General features: G+C 33.8%; 1 protein-coding gene across 2 annotated transcripts in view; it reads left to right on the top strand.

Moving 5' to 3' along the window:
• Positions 1-3627: 3627 nt before the first annotated feature.
• CEP78 (centrosomal protein 78) overlaps positions 3628-27557 on the top strand; it is a 36954-nt gene continuing 13024 nt past the window's right edge. Inside the window, exons 1-13 of one of the 2 annotated variants that reach the window (XM_031945500.1) lie at positions 3628-3803; positions 5122-5407; positions 8277-8452; positions 8572-8644; positions 9395-9498; positions 10275-10449; positions 11990-12103; positions 13091-13155; positions 13450-13558; positions 16679-16696; positions 18327-18462; positions 20174-20219; positions 21743-21874. In XM_031945500.1, coding sequence (XP_031801360.1) covers positions 5155-5407; positions 8277-8452; positions 8572-8644; positions 9395-9498; positions 10275-10449; positions 11990-12103; positions 13091-13155; positions 13450-13558; positions 16679-16696; positions 18327-18462; positions 20174-20219; positions 21743-21874 — 1401 coding nt within the window. In that variant the 5' untranslated portion in view covers positions 3628-3803; positions 5122-5154. The remainder of the gene's footprint in view (positions 3804-5121; positions 5408-8276; positions 8453-8571; positions 8645-9394; positions 9499-10274; positions 10450-11989; positions 12104-13090; positions 13156-13449; positions 13559-16678; positions 16697-18326; positions 18463-20173; positions 20220-21742; positions 21875-27557) is intronic. The other variant, XM_031945501.1, reaches the window with a different exon arrangement.

The following is a 27557-nucleotide window of genomic DNA, read 5'->3' as shown; positions in this document are numbered from 1 at the left end:
GGATGATAGCAAGAAGCAAGAGCATAGAGTAAGGAGAGGAGGAGGATAAGTGATGTGGCTGCAATAGACACCAGATGATTGTAGGCACCAAATGTTAGGGTTTGGTCATGTGAAAAATTTACACTGGACATTCTCTTACCCAAACAGTAGGTTTATTTAGGAGAAGAGGTTACATTTAGATAAAATGATGGGATATAATAGACACCAGGAATGGTAAATATGAAATAGTATTGGGAGAGCATAGAAAGTGGTTTTTAATAATTAATGATAGAAAGGGCAAATTCCACTGCTTGTTCTTTCCTAAGAGAAAGGAAACATCCCATGAGGTTGGGAAATGCCTTTAGCTGGCAGGCTAAAATCTGAAAGGGACTTAGCATCCTAAAAGAGTCAATTAGCAATAAGAAGTAGGGTCTGAGGGGAAGGTTAGGAGGGGTAACACATGGCATGGAAGAAGGGTAAGGGGAAAGACATCATGAGACAGAGTGTCACAGCAGACTAACCCAGAAAAGGGCAGTAAGTGTGGCTTGGGCCCTAAGTAGATTTATAGGGGAAATTTAACCTCAGGGACATAACATGGTAAAGTGAGACTGCCCATTACCTCCCCAGAGGCTAGGACCAGGGAGCTAAACTGATTTCTATCAGAGCCTTTTCTCTGCCTGCCTCAGGGATCAATTTTATCAATTCTTCAGTTTCTCTCTACCACCCCCACCATTCAGGATCTCATCAATGAGAAATAGTAAAATTTGGCAAGAACATAAAATATATACAAGAAAATACTTTGGTATAAGGCTGGAAAGGCAGTTTGGACAAATATTGCAGATAGTCTTGGGTGCCTGACTAAGATAGTGATACTTTGTAGAGAAACAGAAGCCAAGAAGATTTTTAACTATAAGAGTACTAAAAAGAATAGTGGTTTAGGAAAATTTGGTGGAGTAAAGAATATATTAGTCAGGATATAATGTAGGCAAGATGACCACTTTAGGACATTAGGAAAATAGTTAAGCAAAAGAGCTTGAATTAGGGTTTTCACTGTGGAAGTAGAAAGAAGATGTAGCCCAGAAATATTAAATTGTTTTTGAAACTCATCAAATATGAGAGGGAAGTCTGATAAAAGGAAGAATGAAAGACAGCTAATAAGTTTTAAGCCAAAGGTTTGTGATATCAACTAAAGCAGAGAAATTTAGGAGTAGGTCTAGGTTTTAAGGGGAGAATTTGGTAAAATTAACATTGAGTATATTGAATTTGAGGGGTTAGTGGGACATAGAGGGCAATAGGCTCTATATGATAAAGAAGCTTAGGGGAGAAGTGAGGGTTGAAAATATAAATTTGAGAAACATTCTGCATTGAGCTGATAATTTAATTCATGGCAGTGAATATGTTTGACAAGGGAGAAAAATTAAAGAAAAGAAGGTCAAGGATGGGGCCTTGGACATTTATGTATGTATGTAGTATGTATGTATGTAGTCTTTTATTAGCCATTGCTATCTTTCTATTCAACAGGAAGGAATCAGAGCTAGGCAATCCTATTTATCTTTGCTGTTATGCCCATCTATTCCACTGGATGGAAGTGCTGAGTAAAAACCAAGTTCTCAAATTTTCTCACAGGTGACTTTCTAAGTCACAGTGTTACAGTCAGTAGTAAGAGAGAGAAAAGGCTTTTTCCAGTCTTACCACATACAATTTTCTTGCATATATCCTATGTTCTAGCCAAGAGATGTGCTGATTCAAGGCTTGGTTTTTAATTTTTATGCCAGAAATCAGCAAATGCTCTAAATCAGAACTTGATTTATTTTTTTGATGATTGTTAATTTTAAAAAGTAATGGAAAACATGTTAATATTGCAAATTAAAGTTAAAAATTTGTTTGAAAACTTGTGGTTTTTTGACAGAGTTGGTTGTTAAACATTTAATAAAGGGACTCTATCCCTTTCTAAAGATGAGGAAAATGAGGGTCAAAAAGATGAAATGATTTGTCCAATGTCACTGATGCAGCAAGTATCACAGAGAGGTTTTTAATACTGAGCCACAGAGTGTTTACTATATTCCAGGCTAAATAAGGTCTGTTAAAAGCACAAGCCTGGTCCCTGAAATAGAGATGAAATAAAGGAACTCACATTTTAATGAGGGATAAATATGGGGCGGGAAATGTATATCCAAGATAAATGTAGCAAGGATTACCATTAGTGTGGCTTGACATTCTACTGACTTCTCCCTCAAATTCTCCAAAGATTAGTTCAGTTAGATAGAATCTCAGGCTAGAAATATATCTATCTTCTCCCTTAAATAGTATTAGTCTAAAGAATGATGTAATTTTCACATTCAAGCTAAACTCTTGATTATTATTCCTTTTTGGAGAAGGAAAGCCCTTCAAGCCATATATCCAAGTTGACCTCTTTCCCATCAAATACCAGTTCAAAATAAACACATTGAGCAAATAGCAAAAAAACTCATTTATTTAAATTGATAGAGAAATAGTGATCGGAGAAAATATATTATGAGAATATATATATATATATATATATATATATATGTACATAGATATTTAACCAATAGACTATCACAGACAATACAAATTGAAGGAGCATTCCCACTAGGAGCAAGATAACTCAGTTAATCAAGAGACAGTCCCAAGGGAAAATTCTCCAAAGCCAAGAATGAGGACAGGATTCCTGCTGGCTTCTTCGCAGCATATTTTTCTTTCTTAAAGCATTAAAGCAGGAAACCAGAAACGCTGAAGAGATCGGACCTCTCTTCTCTCCCAATTTTACCAGTTCCACTCAATCCCTCATGCAGAGCCTGGGCACTGACCTCCCCCAATGAGAATCCTATAGCTATATAGCTTAGGGTAACATCCGCATAAAGGAACCACAAAAGAAGGTGCAGAAGGTGGGATGTGCTGAAGGCAATCAGGAAAAACAGGAGTCGGAGGCGAGGAGATATGAGGAAGATATGAGGGACAGCCAATGAAAAGGCAGAGTCCGGAGAACCGCAAGGTCAGTGTCTCTGACTCATATTAGAAAGCAGAGGAAAACTGGCGTTAGAAGCAGCCAGATTTTGCTAGAACTTTATATTTGATCCCCGCGATAAGGAGTCACTGGAGATCGGGGTACACACGCAAAGCCTACAATGGGCTTTAGGAAAATCTCTTTGATAGTTTAGGAGTCTCTTGTAGATGACTGGTGAAGTCCACAGGAAAAAGGTGGGGGTGGGGGCGGAAAGGGCGCGAATTTCAAGCATCCTTGGCCATTTTACCTGTACGCCTTACGTCATTTACGCCCCCTGGGCTTCAGTTTCCTTACGTGCAAGAGGAAAAAGTGTGGACTAGACCGCTTAGGATGACTCTCAAAACTTAAATTTTGGATTTCCCAACTTGAGGGGGAGCTCTCGGGACTCACATTCTCAGCATGGCAGAGGGAAGAGAGCAGAAGGACCCCCGGAACCCGAACACGACGGCCCCGCCCCTTCCCAGAGGCCCCGCCCCTTCCCAGAGGCCCCGCCCCTTCCCAGAGGCCCCGCCCCTTCCCAGAGGCCCCGCCCCTTCCCAGAGGCCCCGCCCCTTCCCAGAGGCCCCGCCCCTTCCCAGAGGCCCCGCGGGCGGCGACGCGCTGACGTAGCGGGCCTGCGTGGGGACGCTCGCTGGGTCGTCGGCTTCGACGCTATCTTCCCGGGTTACCACAAACTGAAGCCGTGCGGTGGGCGGCGCCAGCCTGGGCAGTGCCATGAGCCCGCGGCTAACGGCCGAGCCCCGGCCGAGCACCGGACCGAAAGACATGTAGCGGGGTTCAGCTTTCTTTAGCCGAAAAGGTGAACGCCGCGGAGCGCGGGGCCCGGGGTGAGGGACTGGATGGAGTCTGGGGAGCCAAGCGGCGGCGGCCAGTGCAGCTCCCCCAGGATCGTGGCGCCTTCCCGCCCTGGGCCGCGGGAGCCTCGCGGCCGGGCCCCGGGGCTGCGGCCGGGCCCCGGGACTGCGGCCGGGCCCCGCGGCTGCGGGCGGGCCCCGCGCTTCTTCCCGCGCTGCTTGTCTAGTGTGTGGGGAGATTTGATCCGCTTTTCGGTGTAAAGGGGGCTCGTAATAAACCACACTCCACCTTTCAGAGACCCTTCGGGGACCGGATTTTAATGACTGCGTTAAATGTCCTGCAGACGAGACACTCCGCCATACACGCTCAAAACTTTATCTTTTAAATGCAAAGGAAGTTCATAAACAGTGTAACAGCTAGAAACCTGGGAGGAGGGGGGAGAGCTCATTTCAGTTGCTATCCTAGCACCTTTTAAGTAACCATCCATCTCCCACATCGCCTTTTTTTTTTTTTTTTTAATCTACTTATCGATATAAAGGGAGTTTTTTATAAAGCCTCGAACAACCATCTATTGCTCTAGCATCCTACAACCCCTCCCCCAGTACATCTTTTTACAAAATCTGATTTTTTATGCAAGGAGGTTCATCCTAAACAGAGCATCAGCCAGAGGTGTGGTGGAGGGGGCTGAATCCAACAGCTGTCCTAATATTCTTCAAATAATCCCTTCTCACATTTTTTTTTTTTTTAATCTGCTTTTCAGTATAAAAGGGCAGCTAACTGGCATAGAGTGCCAGGTTTGGAGTCAGGAACACTTCCTAAATTCAAATCTGGCTTCAGACCTTATTAGCTGTAACAAGTGACAAGACACTTAATTTAACCCTTTTTTGGCTCTGTTTCCTCATCTGAGATGTTTGCCAAGAAAACCCCAAATGGGATGCTGGAAAAAGTGGAAAAAAACTGAAAAAACAACAATTTCGGTGTAAAGGAGAGTTTACACAGACCACACAGGCCAGAGGTGTGAAGGTTAATTTCAATTGCTATGCTAGCATCTTGGAAACAGTCCCTTCTCCCGATTCCTACCCTTTCTCAGAATTTCTCTATTATTAGGAATTGTAGAAGGTAGAATACAGTAGTCACCAGGAAAAGTTTAATAAGGCCATTCTTCCCACTTTTCCCATTATATTCAAAAAGACCCCCAACATTCCACCCTCAGGAAAAAAAAAAATCCAAACATCATACATATACCCTTCTAAAATGAGTGGTGATTATTCTAATTCCAGTTCCTACTGGGAGTAAATCTCTACTTTTTTTTCCCTTCCCAGGGGTCAGGGTGGGTTTCAACTGGTGGCCAGAAAATGATCGACTCAGTGAAGCTCCGGAGAGAGAGTGCTGCAGATTTCTTTTCTCACTATGAATATCTTTGTGCACTTCAAGATTCTATACCTCTGCCTGTTGTGAGAGCCAACCTGAGGCTGGGGGTGCTCGATTTCAATGCAGACCGCCTCAAGCTCCTGGACTGGGCACCTTTGCTAAGCGCTCTTAGGATAAATAAAAACTTGCCCTCTGTTGCCATCAGGAGTTCATATCAACCAGGTTTTGGAGATTCAGGTTTGTGGTTCAGAACTGAAATGCTACGTAAATCTTTAGGCTGCCGTTGGGTTCACAAGAAGAGAATGTGTGAAATTTTAAGCAATTGGGAAATTACATTTTCATTGGTAGGTAGGCTTTAACTGTAATAACTGTGCCCCATAGGGTAGATTTAAGATGTGAGGAAAGTAGAATATTCTTCATTAGTTTTCTCGAAGTAAATTTAAAGAAGCATTTTCCTGTGGCAAAATTTTACTAGGAAAATAATTGTAGGAGCAGAGTTGGCATTCAGACAGTTGCCATTCATAAGCACATGCATGTACCAGGCACTATGCTTTCCAATCCAGATCGGTTAATTACAAATCCATTATTCTTTTCATTATAGTGAACTGCATATCATTGAACTGTTTTCTACTTTAGCCTTAATTCATCATTTTGTATGTGGCATTTATCGTGTACTTACTTTGCTACATGGTATCATCAAATAGCTTTGCACAAAACTATTTTCTAACTTTCTAACACCTCTTGTTTGCTACTTAGGGATTCAAAAGTAATTTAATAAGTGGAATAATAGTAATATGTAATGTTCCCTATAAGTTATTTTAATATAGTTTAGTGCTATATGCTTAGTACTTGTACTAAGGTGTCAAAGGAAATAAGGTGGTACAGTAGTTAAGAGTTCTGGCCTGGAATCAGGATTGAGTTTAGATCTATCAGTGTGATCCAAGTCAAGTCCCCTAATCCCTGTCTGCTTTCCTTTCCTCATCTTTAAATTGAAGATAATAATGAGACCTGCTTCATAAGGTTGTGAGGGTTAAATGAGATACTTGTAAAGTATTTAGTACAGTGTCCAACACATAGTAAGCAGTTAATAAATGTTACTTGTTATTACTAAAATTACTGAGAGGATATTCATTGGCTCATAGATATAGTGTGGGAATGGACTTGAGTGATTGTCTAGTCCAACCCCATCATTTTATCTTTGCTTTTGAAAAATCAACTTCATTGATACATTTTTCCTTTGTCATTTCAACTCATTTCTCCAGATTCTGGAATTCTCCCTGGGGACAAAGAAGAACCACTTAGTTGACGTTTCCAATTCAATGACTTCTGATAGCATAGATGATATTCTGTCCTGTTAGCTTTCTTCTCCCAGTAAGGGTTAAGGATGTGTTTCATTACCCTAGAATTGTGACTCTGCTTTTCATTCATATTGTATTCCTTGTATGTATTTTTCTTTTTGGTTCTAGTTGTTTTTTTCTGCTCCACTTCATACATATCTTCCGCCATTGCTCTGAATTCTTGTTATCTTTCTTTTCTTACTATCCAGTAATCTATAAAATTCACATGCAATTTATTTTGGCCATTCTCCAATCATTAATACCCACTTTGTTCCTAATTCTTTGCTACCACGAAGAGCACTGTCATGAATGTTTTGGTTATATTCCAAACCTTGGTTTTTGTTTGTATCTTTGGATTACATACCCAATAATGGTTTAATCACTATTTTAAATAGTCCCAAATTGAAATCTAGGATGTTTAGACCCTTCAGAAATCTACTAACACTCATTCATCGATGTGTATTTTCCCACAGATATCAAGCATTATTCATTTTTGTTCATTTGTCTTGTGAAGTGAAACTTCAGAGTATTTTTAGTTTCATAAATAATTTGGGGCATGTTTTGAAACATTTCTAGTTTGTAATTTGAAAACTATAATGACTATTGGTGTTAAAATCTTGTCTAACTCCACATATATTTTGGATATCAGACTTTTATTAATATTTATGAAAATATTTTTCCCACACTGCAGTTTCTTTTAATTCTGTTTTCATTAGTGAATGAAGCTTTTTAATTTTGTGTAGTCAAAATTGTCTTTTATTTTCTAAAAATTTACCTCACAGCTGGATGAGATGGCATACAGTTATAATCCCAGCTACTGGGGAGTCTGAGACTGGCTGATTCCTTGAGATCCAGAGTTCTGAGCTGCAGTGGGCTATGCCAATCAGGTATTCCCACTAAGTTTAGTATGAATATGGTGTGCCCCTGGGAGTGGGCAAGCCACAACGTTGCCTAGGGAGGACCAACCAGCAAAGGACAGAAATGGAGCAGGTTAAAGTTCTGGTGTCAATGAGATTAAGTCCTTAAGATGTCCCTAATTTTTTCCAGCCTGGGCAAGATAGGGGAGACCCATTTTCTTTTTGCTTTCTTTTTTTTAAGCACCTGTAGGCATAGTTCTGAAAGATATTTCATTGCATTTTCATCTAAAAAATGTTTATGGTCTTTTTATACTTGTTTACATCCATTTTTGCTTATTGTGATACATGATATAAGGAAGCTGCATCAAACAAGTAGCCTGTAGCATGCTACCTGAAATAACTTTTCTCACTTTAGTCTACATTCCATCAAAATGGGATTAATTTCTTTACTCCTAAACACTTAGAATTTCATTCTTTTTTGTACAATCCCTTTATATTCCTTACTTTCCCTCTTTACTTGTCAAATCACTGCTCATCCTTTAATGTTTACTCAAATACTACATCTAAGAAAGCCTTCTCTGACCTCCCTAGATGACAACAAACTTTTCTCTTAGATCTCACACTTTGTTTTATATTTGTAACATGATTAATACAATTAATCTTGTATATTATAGCTCTTGACCATTTGCTAAAATTTTCTGCTCTTAGAGACAGTTACCTAAACTTTTTATCTTTCCTCATGTAATTGTTTAATGTTTGTATTTATGTGCAAAGTTGGAAGAGGGGAGATAGCTTCTTCACACAGAATCCATTTCTTAATGTAGGAAAAAAGAATGTCCTACATAAGCTTTTTTTGGTTGTCTTTGGTACAAGTTTTCTTTGGTAACAACTTTGAAAAACATTTTTTTCTAGCTTTCGATAGGTATAAAGGCTATTCTAAAAGGCGAATTCCTACAATTAGATCCAAAGAAGTGACCATCCAAATATGTAAAGCTGTTAAAGGCTGTTTAAGTGTGTCTACTACTCTGAAGAACCTAGAACTTCAGGGATTATATTTAAGAGAACGAGATTTAATATTGTTAACAAGGGTAAGGTTTCTAAAATTCATCATGGCAACATTTAGTACTAATTTTGTTTTTTTATTTTATTTTATAATCATGTATTTTTAATGATATGATTTTTTTTTTTTTTTTTTTCCCCTTTGAAGGGATTGAATAAATCAGCATCTTTGGTACATCTATCTCTAGCAAATTGTCCAATTGGAGATGGAGGTTTAGAAAGTGAGTTTTTAATTTATTTTTCCAGCTATCCTAATCTTACTTATTTTTCAGAAGTCAGACCAAGTCTTCTAGCATGAATAGCTAACTACTAGTAACTACTCCTACCACTACAGACCATTATGCTGAGCTCCCCAATCTCTTAACCTTTTTTATTATTTTGCATTCTATAGTTAGCACTTAATTGTATCTTGTTTTGTATTGTCATTTTTTAAAAATGTGCATTGTATTGTCTTCTCAAATAGATTATGTAGTTGCTGAGGTCAGGAACTGTCTATGCTTTCCTTGTAGTCCTCCTTGGACTACAACAGTGTAATCATAGACATATAGTTCTTATTTAATAAATTCTTAATGATTGAAAACAGAAACAAATGAAAAAAGATTGTACAGCATGTGATTTTTGGAGAAATTGTTTTAATAATTACATAGAAATTAAAGCATAGACAGGAAGAAACATTGAGAATTTATGCTTTCAAAATACAGGAAAATTCTTGGTATATCAAAAGCATATTCCAAACACTCAAACGGTATAATTTTTAGTTAGCTAACTTGTGATTTTTGTAAATTAGGATAACATTGCAATTATAATAGACTTACTTGTCATGTCTTTTCTGTTTCACAGCGTTGGGATATATACAGGTATTAAAAAAACTTAGTAATTCAAAATAGCTACTGAATAAGAATAGATTCAGAAAAGTGCATAATGACTTTTTATGTCTAATCTGTTGTCTTTGGTTTCTCTATTGTTTTTAGCTATCTGTCAAAGTGTTAAGACCTCAGTAACCCTCAAGACTGTAAACTTCTCAGGGTGTAATCTAACTTGGCGTGGAGCAGAACATCTGGCCAATATCTTAAAGGTAATTCATATTTGAACTTTAATCTTAATTAAAAAAATGACTCTTGATCAAAATTTTTATTTTCTTAGATAACCAAACAGAAAGTGAATGAAGCTATTGCTAAAGAGAAGTGACTAGATTTTGTTATTTGGAAGATACCTACAATTCTGGTTATTCTAACCACACATAACTCCCACAGCTTTTACATTTATATACAGAATTTCACTTGAGAAGCTTGCTTGTTTGTTTTTTTTTTTAATTTTTAATTTTTTATTATTTTAATGTATCATGATGAATACTTCTGACTAAATAATTGTAGGAGGCAGGCAGCATAGTGTGATGGAAAGTTTATTGGACTAGTAGTTAGAGATGGATTTTAGTCCTGTTCTATCTCAGCAAGCTTTTATATGACCTTGCTTAAGTCATTTTAATTTCCCTCTGCTTATTTTTAAAGCATGAAGTTAAGAAGCTTGCCTTAACAGTTGTCTAAATAATCTGTTATCTGCTTTGGTATAAGTTGTGTTCATGTCTTACTATATTGAATCCTGCAATTTTAAAATCTTAATGATCATCTCTTTCACTCTCTTCATCTTATATGCAAAAAACCAAAACCTACAAGAGTTGAAGAGCTTGCCCCAGTTTGTACATGTTAATTTTATTTAACCTTGTTTTCAAATTTCTTACCAATAGGTAGCATATATAATTTTAGAATTTAATAGATCATTTTATAAGTGATTTTCTTTTTATCTAAGTATTGGTTATCCCCAGAGACATTTCATTTGTCTAAATTTTTCAAGTACCAGGCAATAAAGAGGCACGAGGATGTGTGGGCAGAAAGTCTTCGCTATCGGAACCCTGATCTGGATGGCATGGCAGGCTTGCAGCGTCTCTCACTCAACTGCAACATCCTTATTGGTGATCAGGGTGCCAAGGCTTTTGCAGAATGTCTTTGTGAAACTTTGTGGCTGAGAGGTTGGTAAAAACATTCATTTGGGTAGGGGGTGGGGAGGGAGGATGGGGGGTGTAATAGAAGTGACCTCCGACCTGCTCTGTCATGACAAGTATGAAAATAACTAATTACAAAATTCTTTGCTTTGTTCTATTGTAGAATAAGGCATTTTAGCTTTATTTTTTATATCCTAGTTTTCAGAATGAATGAAATACTTGTTAATATTGAGTCTGTGAGAATCTTGTTTGGCTAACTATTGAGACCAAGTAGATTATGATTAGGGGATGTAGTAGAAAAGTTTTACTTCTAACTGTTGCTAATAAGCCAATAAATTTGTTATGATTAGATTGATTAGTCTATGGCAATACTAACTGAAGGAAAAGTATAAGATTGCCTTTATGTTATTAGCCAGAAAATGGCTGACTTGTAAATGAAAAATGAATTTCACGTGTGCCTTTGCTATTAAAGAATACATCAGCAAATCCTTCTGGACAAAATAAAAAAGTACACCACACCTCTGATTTAGCACTCTTTCCATTCTGTACAGCTCTCTCAACTGATTTCATCAAAGAATGATCTACAAGTAAAATGACAATTAAATTACTTTTCTGAATCTATTCTTATTCAGTAGCTATTTTGAATTACTAAGTTTTTTTAATACCTGTATATATCCCAACCCTGTGAAACAGAAAAGACATGACAAGTAAGTCTATGGCATTTTTGCCATAACTATGAAAGTTTATCAATATAATTTTGGTCCTGGGCACTAATAGAAAATGTGATACAGATTTTCTTTTCTGTTCTTCCTCACCTCATTAAAAATGAAAGGAATTTAGAACTCATTGATAGTTTTAATTTATCTTATTTAAAAATTAGTTTACATTTCTCTGTGCATAGATGTAGTGTTAGCAACCCAGAAATGTTCTGAGTAACAGGAAACTAGTTAGAATTAAAATAAAAATCTTCAAAAAGCATGATTTAATCATGAAGCAGTTTTGAAATCTCTACTCTCACACTTGCTATGTGACTTTAGACAAGTCTTCTAGTCTCTGTGGACCTCAGTTTCCTTGTGTGTAATATAGAGAAAATATTAAGTATTGGCCCTGAAGTCAGAAGGACTTAAGTTCAAATCTGGCTTCAGACACTTAACACTTCCTACTTGTGTGACCCTGGGCAAGCCACTTAACCCCAATTTCCTCAGCAAAAAAAAAAAAGAAAAAGAAAAAAGAAAACAATATTCACATTTCCCACCCTCCTCCAGAGGATTATTTTTGTATAATCTGTATATTTATACAGATATGATGTGTTGATGATAATAAAAAGAAAGTGAAGAAGGCACCTCATATGTCAGTTAGATCTGTGATGGTAAATTTAAAGGTCTTTTGTAAGAGTCATACTGGATAAGTAGACATAAATAGATTGTGATACCTATGTAAATGAGATTATAGATCCATTTCAGTGATAAATGTAGTAATATAAAAAAAGATATTCCATATATGAGGAGTGATGACTGCATGTTAAATATATAAATTGGTAAGTTGAAATATTTTTTCTTATTTCAAGCACTTGATCTGCAGCAGTGTGGACTTAGCAATGAGGGAGCTAAAACTCTTCTAAAAGCCCTGGAAGGAAATACAACTATGGTGATTTTGGATATAAGAAAAAACCCACTAGTTGGTATGTTAAATTTATTTTACTTAATTAACATTGACAGAGCTTAAGGAAAAGTGTTCAGAATATAAATATTAACAAGTTTACTCTATCTCAGCTTCTTTTACATTTTTTTAAAGGGGATTTTTGTATTATTAAATGGGTTATACAAGTAAATGGTTCCTGGTTGTTCCTGTGATGAAGACAGAATGGGTTTTCGTCCTTTGTTATTATAGGCCTGGAACTGAAGAATAATGTTAGCATGTTGTTATGTAATTTTTTGCTACGGTTTTGTCTGCCACTTGATGTTTGGCCCAGTAGGGTGGAAGTACCCTTTGCTGCAACTCAGTTGAACTGTTCATCCTTATCAGGATTGTATACTATTAAATATTTTGACTTTCAGTATTTCAGTACACCTAAGTATCTCCCTAACCTTTATTTTTCTTTTCCTCCTTTGTCTTTTAGACCAGTTAGAACCTATTTCCTTACAGGGAGTCTTAGCTTAACATTCTGTTGCAAAGGTGAATTTTTTAACCAATAAATTCATAATGTTTATATGATCTTTGAGATTATGCTTAGATTATTTAGAATGTACTTCATATCTCTTGTCTTCTTTAGTACATTTTTGTTGGAAACCCTTTATCCCTAGAGTCTGAGATCCTCTAGAGGTGCTACTAGAGTTTGTTAGAGTGTATTAGGTGATTTCAGCAATGACGGAGTAAAAACGTCAAGCAAAAAATGTTTTTCAGGCCTCTTCATCTGTTCTTCCATCTACATCACTTGTTATTGACAAAAAGTCTTTGGAGGAAATTTATATGTAGAAATAGCCTCAAATATTTTTCAGGGGAAAGGAAAATATACACAAAGAGGTTACTTGTATGTAAATACAATAATAAGAATTTTCCCTCTTTCTGGAAAAGAGACAGCAGTGGTATTTGGCTTGTTTTTTGTTTGAAAACAAAAACATGCAGAATCACTGGAAAAATTGTAATTTAATTGTCATTTTACTTGTAGATCATTCTTTGATGAAATCAGTTATTGAGAGAGCTGTACAGAATGGAAAGAGTGCTAAATCAGAGGTATGGTGTACTTTTTTATTTTGTCCAGAAGGATTTGCCTGATGTATTCTTTAATAGCAAAGGCAACGTGAAATTAATTTTTCATTTACAAGTCAGCCATTTTCTGGCTAATAACATAAAGGCAATCTTATACTTTTCCTTCAGTTAGTATTGCCAAAAATTATATTGCTAATTATATCACCAAAAGAAAGTTAAACACATTTTTTATTTATTTAAAATTATAATTGCTGGCTGAAGCCAAAACCTCATAAGTTGCTTGTCACTGAAATGTAGTATTTTACTTCTCTTTTCTAGTACAAGTGGTTAAGTTCTCCAACTTTAAAGGACCTTTTCAAAACTAAACAGAAAAAAAGAACTATAATTCTGGGAAGTGGTCGAAAAGGAAAAGCTACTATTCGTATTGGTAACCCTGCTTTTTTTTAACGTCGCTTGGAAATTCCCCCTGTAATATTTACTTACTTTTTTTATGGGTGCTCAAAATATTCAGCAACAGAGCTTCAGAATTGAAATGTGCTCGAATTACTATACTGTATTGAAAATATAAATGATGACTTTGTTCAAATTGTGAACATTTTGATGATGATAATTTGGCACAGGCATAATATTTTCAACTTTTTAGAGAAAAATCAATTTAGAAAAAAAGTACTTCTAATTAAACTCCTGTCCAACACCCCAATCCTAACTTATTTGTCCTGTTTGGGATTTTTATGTTGACTGTTATGAGAAGAATATCTGTTTATTCTAATATTTTGCAAGTAAATTTTGAGGAAGGGTTTTGATGAAGAGTAAAACCTAAAGGTAATGCTTTTTAAAATCTGTAATATTTCTGATGATATCTCTTTTCCTCTGTCTTCTCCCTTCCCTTATTTACATTTACCTAAAGTGAATGAAGTGCGAAAACTGAAAATAAATGTGAGAATGTGTCTGATATTTTTGGAGGAGGACATATCCACATTTATTTTTTGAAATATTTAAAAAATGGTTCACTAATTCAGATGAAATAGATTTAAAGGGAGAACCTGTCTTTGAGTAATACATTGGAAGATTAGATATTTTCATTCAAAGACTTGCCAAATTTGAGTATATCTAGATTTTTGAAATTATAGCTGCAATTCCATGATCAAGTATAGTTAAAATTTATATATTTTTTTAAAGTCTTATAAACTTCGGTTCTGTCAGAATTTTTAAAATACTTTGAGTAAAGGCTAAGAACTCAGTTCTTTTTCTTTCAGTTTCTTTTTCTCCTCTCATTTGCTCTTGGTGATCAGCCTTTTATATGCTATCTTGTGGTTGGATGAGAATGGTCTTGGAAAGATATCTGTTTAGGAAAATATCAAGATTGCTTTTATTGTAGATTGTAGGCACTTTAAGGAAAACTTGAGAACATAGATGGTCTTCATTGTTCTTTTACGTGAAAAGGTATGTCCTAAGCCCAAAAACAACAAAAAAAACCAAACTTACTTGTTAGGGAACTTTTATATTTATTTTCTTGAGCAGGAATTTTGATTGATTATATACTTATTTTGGAGAGCAGTTTTTCCCTGACAGTAGGGGAAAAGAGCCTACTTTTCTCCCCTGTTATACAGATTTTAACAGGTATTATGCAATTTTCTGAAAAATAAATTCTTAGGTCAAAAGTTATCTTTTAAAAAGTCTAAATGAGAGGCACAACAGACAATGTAAAATTAAATGTGTTAATAAATATATAGTAAAATTAAGTATATTTTCTCCCAAATTCAAACATGTTTTTCCATGGTCAGCTGTGATTTTTTTTTTTTTTTTTTTTTTTTTTTTTTTTTTTTGCCTTATTATGAAACCTTTAAAATGGTTCATTCTAAAAGAAGGAATACTTAAGGAGTCTCATGCTTAATTGAACTTCTCTTATAAATAGGGGTCCAAATGTTGGGTTTTTTTTTTCTTGTAATGAAAATATTCCTTAGATTTATACTAAATAAGTGGATCAAAATGGATAATTTTCATAAAGTATTTGATTAGATTTGAAATGTAGCTTTTACAGCTTTATAAATACTGGTACGTTAGAGCCAGTTATTAATAAGAAAGAATGCTTGTTAAAATTTTTATTGTTGATTCAAAAGTTAATCATTATTTTATTACCCATGATATGATATATATACAATTTAGTGAATTTTGAGATTATTCATTCATCAGTATAGATAACAAATCCATTTGTTTCTTTTCATCGTGTTCAGTTCTTGTTCAAGCTGTTCTACTGTTCCCACAGTTGATCCACTCAAATTTGACAACCTGTACAATAATTTGGTACTTCATGTGCTATACAGGAGAATTTTTTTTTCTGAACCTGAGATTTCATCAAGGAAATTACCTTCTTCAATACAGATTATCAAATTCTCTATAACTCTTTAGATTTAGAAAGTGACTTTCTAAAAGTGACTTTCTAAAGTCCTGGCAAAGGCCACATACTATTATGTACCATGTTACCTCTCAAATAGAGCTAACATAGCAGTCCTGTAGGGATTTGATGTGGAAACCAAGTGTGAATTCTTTCCCAACGCCAACTATGTTGGTACATGAGAAGGACATGTCTAGTGAGGACATTATATTTTTTGAGCTCTTTAATTTGCAGAGTAGAGACTTGAATCAGAATAGTGTTAAAGTCTGTCCTTCTGACACATGTTGACTCAAGTCTAAGCAAGCCACATAATTAATGCCAATATATAGCAGTGGAAGTTTCTCACTGTTGAGTCCTATACTAATGACATCATAGGTGTACTCCTATCCTTTTGTTAATGTAAATATCCTTAAGTCATCCTTTAAATATTATACATGCTTGACTTCACACCAGTTCTTTTATTGGAAGATACATATAACAGTGATCTTTAAAAGAGATTAGATTACAAAGTGGAAAGAGGTAGACTAGACTAAAGATTTGCCTACCACTGTTATTTCTAAATATTTAGATTATATAAATAATGAACAAAATAATTAATATATAAAAAGAAATGCTTTATTAAAAAGAAATAATTCCTTATTACCTTAAGAATTCATGTTACGCTTACAAGATTTCTTGAAATCAGACAAATCATTGTTTACATATAGAATATTATAGAGAGGTAAATTTCTATAACTTAATAGTGGTACCTGATAATATATAATAAAGTGTCTTGGAATAAAAAAAAGTTTGATATGGTGGCTAGAGTTGGCTTTATACTGAGGAAGGTCCGGATTCTAATTTGTGGTGAGGAAAATTCGGATTCAAATGCTACTTCTCCCACATACTAGCTGTTACCCTGAGCAAGGTATTTAATATTTTAGTGCCTCTCTCTTGAGAGTTGTCTCTTGAGACAAAATTGGATGAAGGAACCCACCTTCTCCTTAGTGAGAGCTTCCTATATTCAGGAAATCCCAAATCCTTTTTAAGAATAAAAATATTCATAAAATTCTTAATATGGTTAAGGAAAGTGAAAATGTGACACATTTGCAAGCTGTGATGGGCTACTGAAAAAGTAATTTTGTTTCTTGGGCTTTTTCATACTTGCTTCAGTAATTTGGAGGCACAAAGGTAAGTACTTCAAATTGGTGTCTGGGTTAGTAATCAATTTCAGAAGGTATAGTTGCAGCATTTAGTATATGCTGCATATATGCTGCAAAGTAAAAATTCAGTATCACGTTTAGACATGTTAAGAAAAAAAATTAAATAACACAAGATGAACTAAATTTTAATGTAATTAGTGAGTTATGAATTTTTGCCATGGTCATGGTAGAGTAAAAATCTTATAAAAATTGGCATATTATTGATAGTGATTCAGACATTTTTTATCCTGTGTACTTATTTTACATGCCATTTGGAATACTAGGAGAGTTGAACTTGACTAATAAATTCTTGCAAATATATAAAAACCTAACTAAGGTGTTTTAATGTTGTAAGAGAGGAAATTTAATTTTTGAATGTAAATGTAAGCTTTTACTGTCCTTTCTACTTATTCATAAGTCATAACTCTGTCTTGATCATTAAGATATACAGTGATAATGTATTAAATGAGCTAATTATACATAATAATAAGCTGTTGTTGAGAGACAGTAAATGCATACATTACTTCATTTCTTATAGTCTCAATTTTTTGTCTTTCATCAATTTTTTGCTGTTTTTGTTTACATTTGTACTTTGTCTTCCATATGAAAGTAAGTTTGAATTAGGCAGTTTGGTGTCATTCTGTGAATGTAGGGAACACATTCCTAACTTTCATGCTAACAACCTTCCGTAATAATATTAGGCTAAGACAGTAGTCTCAGAGTAATGTAATACTGTAGCTGCAAAGTGCAACTGTCCCGGAGAATTTGCACACCTTTGTTTTCCCATTTCTCTGAAGTATAGATAGGAGTGCCAAGTATATAGATGTCTGAGGCTGGTTAGAAAAATGTTCTAGAAATTAATTCTTAGCCAGTAAATTGCTGGCATCATTCTTTAAGTTAACTTTTTTTTTTTTTTGAGTATCCAATACATGCTTAAGCATCATGTACCATCATTCTTAGGTTTGGATTACAAGGTAACTAATAAGGCTGGACGTTAATTGAAAGATTCATCGATTGGAGCAGGTGAACATCTTTAGTGCAGGGGTATCATCAGCCCATAGTACTAGCACTGTTCATCATAGCCATGCCCATGTGATAGCTTCCCTCATGCTGAGATAATTCTGTGACTAGTTCTGATATGAAATATACATGACAGCATATAAGATTATAGCCTATTGCCTAAGTGACTTAAGCATCATTCCCATAGCCTCCTTTTTAAAGAAGCAAGGGCTAAATGGAAAACTACTCTAATATAACTTCATAACTTCACCTGTGATAATATTTTGGAAAGATTTGTGGCATATATCTTCCCCACTTGGGCAAATGGACACAGTCTTTTCAAGCCAGTCCATGAGTTGCTAACTTTTTCAGCATATTGTATATGACTTCAACATTATATGACTTCGACTTGGCACAGTACAGCAGTAATGAAATGACTGTTCTTTATAAAAGGACATTTAAGTAAATGAGTTTATTTTGTATTGCATTATCTTAAATGCTACATGTATATTTTTCTTTTGCTCCAGGGTGTATATATATATATATGGTAATTTAATTATATGTATGTGTTTCATATTGCTTTTAATTCTTTCCTTTAAATGCCTCTTCAAACTATTCAGGAGTAACAACAATGAAACCTCTAAGTACAGGAAGAAAACAGTTATGTAATAAAGATTCTTATACTCCAGAGTCATTGCCACCTGGTACATATGGCTTCTTGCCCTGGCGTACTGCAGAACGTGCCAATAGGACCAGGTAGAGTATTTTTAGCTTCTGTCTTTATAATGGGGAAAAAAAAAATACTGATTCTATGAAATGAGCCAGATAACTTATAGATTGCATATCTTTTGAACCCAAGTGTAAGCTACATTGATATTCATATTTAATCATTTTATTTTGAAACTGGGGAAGGGAGGAAGAGAATTTTTGCCAAGGGGGAAAAAGTAAACATTCAGATTTCAATTCTGATAAAAAGATCATTTTATAAAAGTTATTTTTTAAATGGCTTAGTGAGATCATTTTGGTCTTGAAATGAAGTTAATTTTTTTCATAAAAAATTTAAAATCAATAGCATAAATTTTTGAAGCACTGGGGACAAAAAGACAAAAAACAAATAGTCTTTGCTCTTTAAGAACTTACATTCATAATAGATTTCAGTGATACTATATCAAGATCTTTCTAGCTACTCATGAAAATATTTTGAGGTACATGTTTTAGTATATTTTATACTAATGTATATTTTACTTATAGTAAACCTTGTATTATTAATTATGATGAATTAAAATTTCCTTTAAATGTTATATAATTTTAAGAATTGAGTGTTCCTTTGACATTCCTGAGTATCATATTTTTATACTTGTAAATAAATGATCCTTGCAGTAATGAATATTTCATGGAGATTTACTCTTAATTCTCTTCAGGAAGACTTCAAATCAAAGTATAGATATTCTAATTAATTTGTAGGTCAAACTTTAGCAATCTCGGGAATCCAGAATATAACTAAAAATCAAATGAAAAAGACTTCTGAGCAGTCTCAGATGCTTGTTAAAGCATTAAAAATGCTTTAACAATATTGGCGCATTAGAGTATATTCACTTGACTAAATGAAAACTTGTCTTGCCTTTTTTCAGGATCTGAACTCTTATTTTATATTTAGTTCTAACAACTTTGTTGGTCTAGAGAAGATGAGAAAGCTATAAATTAAATGGGAACAGAAAAAATATGTAATTGTGGCATTATGGATAGTTATGCTGACAGTAATATAAAGTGACAGCTGACAGTGAAGCCACAAAAAACTCACCTTCTCTTCTGCAGGCCTCATTTTGTTCACTTACAGAGTCCAGCTCTGACTCTTTTTCTTTTTTATGAATGTGGACTCTTTGAGCAGTCTGGTGAAACCTCTGAATCCTTTCTCATGGTGTTTTTTAATGCATAAAGTAAAGTATTTTAGATTACAAAGGAAATAGGTTATATTTAAATATTGTTTTTAAATTCTGAAAAAACAGATTTATGCATTGCATTCCTGATGTAAAACTCCTAGACTAAATGATTTCTCTGGATTTTTCCAGCTATAAAGTTTTGACACATCAAGATTTTGTTTTTGTTTTTGTTTGTTTGTTTTTTAAGGGAAAGGGGGAAAAAAGCCAAACCTAAAAAGAAATGTAGCCAAGGGTCATTTAATGTAGGTTTTATCTTGTTTTTTATAGTGACAGTCAAGAAAATGTCAAATATCTTCATTATAGTCTCTCAGAAAGAGAAGAATGTGTGAAATATTAAACTTTAAAGTATTTAGAACATTCAAAAATTTATTTATTGCTCTTTAAGGGTTAATATTCATTTATCTGGAAAATTTACTTATATAAAATACATACTTCTCCAAACATGTCAATTTAATGTTCCATTTTATGTTGTTATAAACCCCAACATTTTTACCTTAAAATATGGCTTAAATTAATTCTTTCTTTAGGGGATTTCCACTGATTAAAACCCGAGATTTACCTTGGCCAGTTCAGGTAATATACTAATATTTATTACATTTCAATGTGGGGGATTGAGAGGGAATTTCTGTCCCAACTTTTCTGTTTAAGTTGGTTGTTCCTTAGAACCCAGCTTCTTAAACTGTGGTTTGTGACTCTTTGTGGGGTTTTGTAACTGATTATGGAAATTGTAAATGTTTGATTTATATACCTATTTTATATACCTCTATACCTGGGGTCTCATAAAAATTTCTCTAGTGAAAAGGGATTTAAATGGGAAAAGTTTATGAAGTCCTGCCTTGTTAAGTCTTACAAGTCTTGCCAGTGAGCTATTTTTATTATTTGCATCTTTAATTTTCCTAGGTTGATATTGCATATATTTGATTTATCAAACAGAGGCCATATGCTATTAAGAAGAAAAGAAGGAAGTTAGTGTCTTCTTAATGTGTGCTACCTTGCTCCCCAGTTGATTAGAATAAATTTTAAATAGAGACATTTGACTTAAAGCAAAGTTGTAAGATAGTTGTTTGAACTGTAATAAATAGGAATCTAGGATTTGATGTTATGAACTTCTGTTTTGTAGCTAATTAATTGGAGGTTCAAGCAATATCTGTTTCCATGGTTTATTAACTGTCATATAATCTAGATTTGTTTTTTGACACTAAAGTGATTTGTCCCGACATTGATAACTTTTCTGTGTCCATTCCTCCTTGAAAAACTCTTTATTTATTTTTTGAGAGAAAAAAATAGCTAATGGTGACATATATTTATATTCTATGTCCCAAAAGTAAAATAATGTGAAAGATGTTCTTCCCATCGCAATCCCTTCTAAGCTTTGATTTGTGATGCTCTTCATTCAAAAAAAAAAAAAAATATGTATTGAATGTCCACTGTTTATTAATCAGGAATTTGGTTATCTTTTCTGAAAAGGTTTATGGTATTAACATCTTTGATGAATAATCTTCTAATGTACTGTGAAGGAATAGAAAGGAAAAAGAATTCTAGTTCACTCATAGTATTTCTCCATCCAAGTAATAATCTTTACCTCCTATCCACTACTTTGTGACTTAAATTGTCTTTTAGGGGCTTTCCACTGCTTAAAACCTAAGATATAATTTGGCTAGTACACTTAATTTTAGGACCTTAAGTTTCCCTAAGGGTGAGGTTTGTGTTAGATCTTCTCTGAAGTCCCTTTCAGCCCTTTATCTATGATCCTAAATCCAACTTCTACTGCTTATGTGAAGTTAAAAGACAAGTGTGGTTCAGAATGCTGAAATTAGCTAATCACAACATAACCATCAGGAAAAACCATATTACATTCAGCTTGGTTTTTAATAACTGTATCTTGAATCTCCAAGATGAAATGAAAGAAAAGTACTTGCAGATAGATTTGCACATTTACTTATTTGTCATATTACCCAAATATTACAGCCAACTTTTAAATCATGAAGATGTAAGATAAGGATAATTTACTAAGAGTTTGGAAATGTTCTGAAATATGTTTTAATATTTGATCATTTTTAACCTTGCTTAAACAGTCTCCTGTGATTTTCTTTAAGGAATTGGATTTTCCTGTGAAAGTAACTGTGGAGACCCCATCCTGCTCAGAAACAGAAGAGTCAGAAGGCACTATTTTAGAACGTCTTCCTGAAAAAACTAGCCTAACACCATACAGAGTAAATGAAATAGAGGTATGAAGCCATCATCTTTAAAGTTTGGATAGGTTTATTTCACTTAGTAGATTATATTTTCCAAATTTTCCACCATAATATGCTGAGTCTCTTCATAAGGACTTCCAGAGTCTGTATTTTTTTTTTATAAAGTTAGGATCATCATGTAAATTTAATTCATTGGATCTTCTCTGAAAAGTAATTTGCTCACCAGGTATCTGATTTTTGTTGGATTTAATTGTAGAATATCTATTTTTAAAAGAAAAAATACCCCTTTATCTCTTCCAGAGAGAATCATGAGTTTTCAATTGGCAATCTTGGAAATAAAGAATTAACATCAATCAAGTATAATGCCTTAAAATTTTAGCCTTATAGTTCCTGTGTTTGTAGGAGCAGTGAATTCTTCATTATATTATTTACAACTAATTTATCATTTGAAGGCAGGTTAAAAACTAGATATACCTAAGTTTTGGACATTTTAATGGGAATTTATTTTGTGTACAGCTTGGACCTAGATAGCTATTGAAATCTCATATAATTCTCAAATTCTGTAACTTTTGGAGGTGAATGACTAAGGTTTCTTAAAGACTGTGCAAGTTGGAATACAAGCTCTGACATTACTGTTGAAAAGGCTAAAATTTCTAATGACTAGCCTAGCAAAAGATGGGTAGATGGAACCTACTACTGGAGGAACTGAATTTATTTTTGTTCTATGCAAAAGCAGAAAACAAAAGAAAGTCACAGTTAAATTGAATCATGAATTACAGATCTCTTTGAGAGGGAAATAAAATTTAGTGTAGTGGTTTCATTTGACATTGAAAAGCAACAGGATATCATTTTGTGGTACTTTTAGTTGTCTCATTTAGCAATGCTCACGATAATTATTTATAGAAAAACCACAATCCAAATAATTAGAGTAAATGTGCCAACATGTATCACAGAAGCTGAAGAGATAGAGAAATTCTAAGCGAAGTAGATAAGATTTTCCAAATTAAATAAATTTCATACTTTAGTGCTTTTAATGCAAAGATAGGCTTGGGGTAAAGAGAGAAGAAAATATGTTCGAAATAAAAGAGCCAGAGACTTGTAAATTGCACAGAAACCTCATGATTTAGTGATATATATGTGTGTATAAAAGAGTGTGTGTGTGTGTGTGTGTGTGCATTATATATCATGAATTCATAAAGCTTCTGAATTCTAAATATGATAAATGCTAGCTACAGGTAGAGCTAAGATGTCTGAGTAGAGGGAGTATTCAAGCCGAACTTTCAATATTCCCTTCCAAACAACTTTAAAATAACAAATCAAATTCTGGAGCAGTACAGCCAACAGAAGGTCAGGATGAAACACTTTTTCCAATCCAAGTCAGTTTAGGAGATTGGAAGGAAAGTTCTGTGAAACTAGGGTAGGGCATAGTCCAGAGCACACATGGCAATAACAGATGTGGACTTCAAAGATAATGAGAACAATAGTAGCAACAGTTATGCTAGCTCTCCCTTCCCAGCGATAGTCAACAGTTTGGACAATTGGTCAGAAAGAGATTATCAGGGATCCATGTATGGGCACTGGATGGAAGATTCTACATTGCTTACGATCTTCATTGCCCATTACTCACTTCTGAATTGCAGTTCCAGGACATAGAGGAGTGCATGTGGTCATAAGCAAGGACCCATTATAGTTTCAGGGCAAGGAGAGAGAGTAGCAGTTTTGATCAGAATTCCAAGGTAGAAAGAAGCATGTGGTTGAAAAGGGAGTAGGGGATCTACTTGGTAAATCTCAAAACACACACCAAAAGAACAGTGATCACACTTCTTCCATCACACCATGTTAGAATTACCAAAAAATTACAGACCCATCCTCCATCCCTACTCCACAACTGAAAACAGTATTGTGAAAAAGTCTGAAGCTTGGGACAGTACACTCCTACTTCTCTTTCCCCAACTCCAGGTGAACAGCGCCCAATTCTTAACAAAATTAAAAGTCAAGAAATAGTCTGGGAAAATGAGCAAACAACATCAAAAGAACCTCACAATAAAAAGCTGCTATAGTGACAAGCTTAATTCACAAATTCAGAAGAAGACAGTTATGAGACAGCATCTACAAGTTGAGTGGCCATAAACTCAACAACTAAAAGAGAAAAAAATTATGATAAACACCAAATAACAAAAAATGTTGAAAAAATAAAATTGGTTAATTTTGACAGAAATTTACTCTTTAAGGCAGAAGTTGTATCCGAATCACCTTTCTTTACTGACTGGTTAGAGAAAAAGATCAAAATTAGTATAAAGTTAAAAGAAAGAATAGAAATGGGGGAAAATACAGAATCCAATTAAAACAACTTGAACAAATGATAGAAGATGAAGATTAGAAAATAAAATTGCTTTAATTATGAAGTCCAAAGAACCTAAAAACCACCTTTATCAACAAACACTTGACCTGCTTGCCAAATGGAAAGATTTGACTGCCAAACAAAAATTTTTAGAGTATAAAGTAGTTTGCTGGTGAAGAAGGACAATGGAGGATTCAAGAGTAATTTTGCTTAATAAAACAGGGAGAAAGAGTGGAAGGGAAAAAAAAAGTTTGTCAAATCTTTAATAAATGACCTGGATAGTAAATGACATCCTATTATAAGATGTTAAGGTAAAAGTGAGTTAGAGAAAGAAAAACAGGTTACTCTAGGAAAAGATTTGCAAAGGTTTTTATAGTCTTCTCACCATGTGTAACTACTTTTGGACTCTTAACATGAGTTAACAGTCTTAGACGTGCAATGGAAATGTTTTTCAAGAAATGTAGATAAAATGTTATAGCAGAGAGTTTGCTACTTGAGGGAGTGATACCAAAGGTTTGGGAGGAAAAAACTCCAACCATCTTAACCAAGAAAGGAAACAAAAGAATGCTCATAAATACTAAAGTATATTCCCAGGTTATTAGTTATATAAAATTTGTAAGAGACTCATCTATTCAAACAATGAGGCTCTCTCTTTCACAAGCTTATTCATAAGGGAACAGGCTAGTTTTTGCAAGAGGCATTTCACAGAAGACTATATTATTTCACACATGAGTGAAGAATGTAAAGAATTCAAGATCCTGATATGCGTTTTTGGTTAAGTACAAAAAATCAATTTATTCAGTAAAGCAAAACACCATCCAGCTCTAATCACTTAACCTACCTGTGCCTCAGTTTTCTTATTTGTAAAATGTGGAAGTTTGTCAGGGTAACCTTTGAGACTCCTGTGAATCTGTGCTCTTAATGGCTTCTCTAAAATGTCTTGCCTGAATTTGTCAAGGGAGATCACTTAAAGATTATTTAAAGGTTACTTAAAAGCTGTAACAGAGATAACCTTGTTTGGTAAGATTCTGGTTTTTAATATCAGTCAGAAGCAAGATATGGTGGAGTTAAAGTTAAAGGGAATTCTTCTAGGAGGTGAAGTGTTCAGATGCTAGTATTTGTTGATAATGTTTTGCTAGATGATCCATAATCCCTCTAAGATTTGGCCCAGTAAAGAAGGAAAACCTATTCTTAAAATTATGTTATGCAATTGAATGATTAGCTTGTAGGTCTCCTTTGATCTGTGTTGTCAGTGTCTTTTACAGCTAGTACAAATAGGCAAATTGAGCCCACGATTAAATAAAATTGTGGTAAATAAAAGTGATAGGATAAATAAAACGAAGTGCTATGTTACACAGTGGGATCATGAACTCAGAAATTCATTACCTCTAAAATTTGTACTGAATGAAAATTTAAATGGATTGAAGTTTATTTTAGTGTCTAATAAATGTTATATTCCTAAACTGACAAGATGTAATTTTTGCTGGAAAAGTACATTAATCCTAAGGTTTTTTGAGTTATAACTTGAAAACCAGTCGCTAAACCACTGTGGGTTTTTGTTTCTGATGACAAATTAATAAGTTGTTTGTATTAGAAGTAATATTTAAGTGCAAAAATGAAAGTTGAAAACATAATTTTAACCTTCTTGTGTAAGTTTAAGTGCTTTCTATAATTGGGAGTGAAATCTGCATGATTTTTCCTTAATTTGCAAATCTGTTTCAGTAATAGCTAAAGAATCCAATTGGATTCTACATGCCCATAAGAATACGTGATATATAGAAATTTAAATTTAACCAGTACATAACAGAGGCCATTATATATACTTTTCAATTTTACAAAAAGAATTCACTTTAAAAATTTGCAAGGCTGGCAGTTAAATATTTCATAGATGAATAACTTGAATAGATAGGGTTAAAAAAAATAAACTAAAATAGTAAGAGGTATAACTAATAATTGACAATAAAAATTTTATGCAAGATATCTGAAATTATAATGGCAGATATTTGATTTCTAAAATAGGGGTTTACATTTTAGGAACTACTGCATGTTCAGGTGTACTAGAAATAGTCTGTATAAAAATTGTGTGTGTGTGTGTGTGTGTGTGTGTCCTGCATTTACTCAGTATTGTCCCTGTTATTAAAATATAACTAAGCATTTTTATGATAAATAAGACAGACTTTCTGTTGTTGACATCAAGTTAACAATCTGAATTTATTCTAAGAGAAAATAATTATATCATAATTTCTTAAATATTTGTGAAGTTGATTTAAGGAATTGTAGAAAATATTATACATTTTTATTTTCTTAACAAATTTAGTCTAAAAGTTTACATCAGAAATTGAGTTCAAATCTTTTCTATAAGAAACAAGTTTTCATAAAGCCAAAAATTCTTTAGTTCCCTTTTTTAAATAAAATCAGTCATTTCTTTAAGATTTCAAGGCCATGTAATTTTATTTCTTGATTAGAATCTAACAAAGCTCAAGAACTGAAATAAATTTCTGAAATGTTAGGCAAAAGTGTAAAAATTTAAAGACAACACTGATTGGTCCCCACCCCACCTCCCTTCAAAAATAGAGCTAAATTTCAGAGTTGTCTTCCCAGCTTTGTTGTTAAATTTAATCCTTCGATTGCTACAGTGGATTGAAACAATGCATTTTTCTTTTTTTTTTTTTTTTTTTTTTTTTAATAGTGAATGAGTATTCCGTGTTAGAAAATGTGTTCCCAGATAAAATGATGTAATTAAAGGAAATTGTGGCCAAATTGTAACCAGTGTCCTTGAGATTATTTACATTTACTGAAATAAAGTTAATATAGGACAGTCAAAATCATTCTGAAATATATTTATGAAGTACTTTTCAAAGCAATAAAATTATTAAATAAAAGCTAAAATAATTTTCAGAATACTTTAACAATATTTTACTTTTCAAAACAAAAATATTAAACAAAAGCTAAAATAGTTTTCAGAATGCTTTAACAATATTTTATTCATATATATATATTTATATATATAAAAACATAGATATTTTCTTCAAACTATCCACATAATGTAGTATGTGCTGAATCCAGATTTTGGCATTATATAGAAAAAAGGATGAAAAATTAACTGGGTTTTTGTACTTCTTGTCAGGATGTTGTTTATAACCATGTAGACCTGGTTTTTGTCATGAATAATATCAGATAAAATTTTACAATCCATGTGAAATTGAGTAATAAAAAACTGTACTTAATAGTTTTCTAAGTTAGAGGTAGTTCTTTCTTTTCAAGGATCAGAATTGAACAGTATTTGTTGTTGTACATAGTTAGTTAGGGTCTGTTGGCGCATATGTTTTGTTAATAGCAGAAAGGTTATCAAGTTCAATAATTTTTGTGGCCTGT

The sequence above is a fragment of the Sarcophilus harrisii genome, chromosome 1 (assembly GCF_902635505.1).
Source record: "Sarcophilus harrisii chromosome 1, mSarHar1.11, whole genome shotgun sequence".
Classification (NCBI taxonomy): domain Eukaryota; kingdom Metazoa; phylum Chordata; class Mammalia; order Dasyuromorphia; family Dasyuridae; genus Sarcophilus; species Sarcophilus harrisii.
This window is presented reverse-complemented; position numbering and strand designations above follow the sequence as displayed.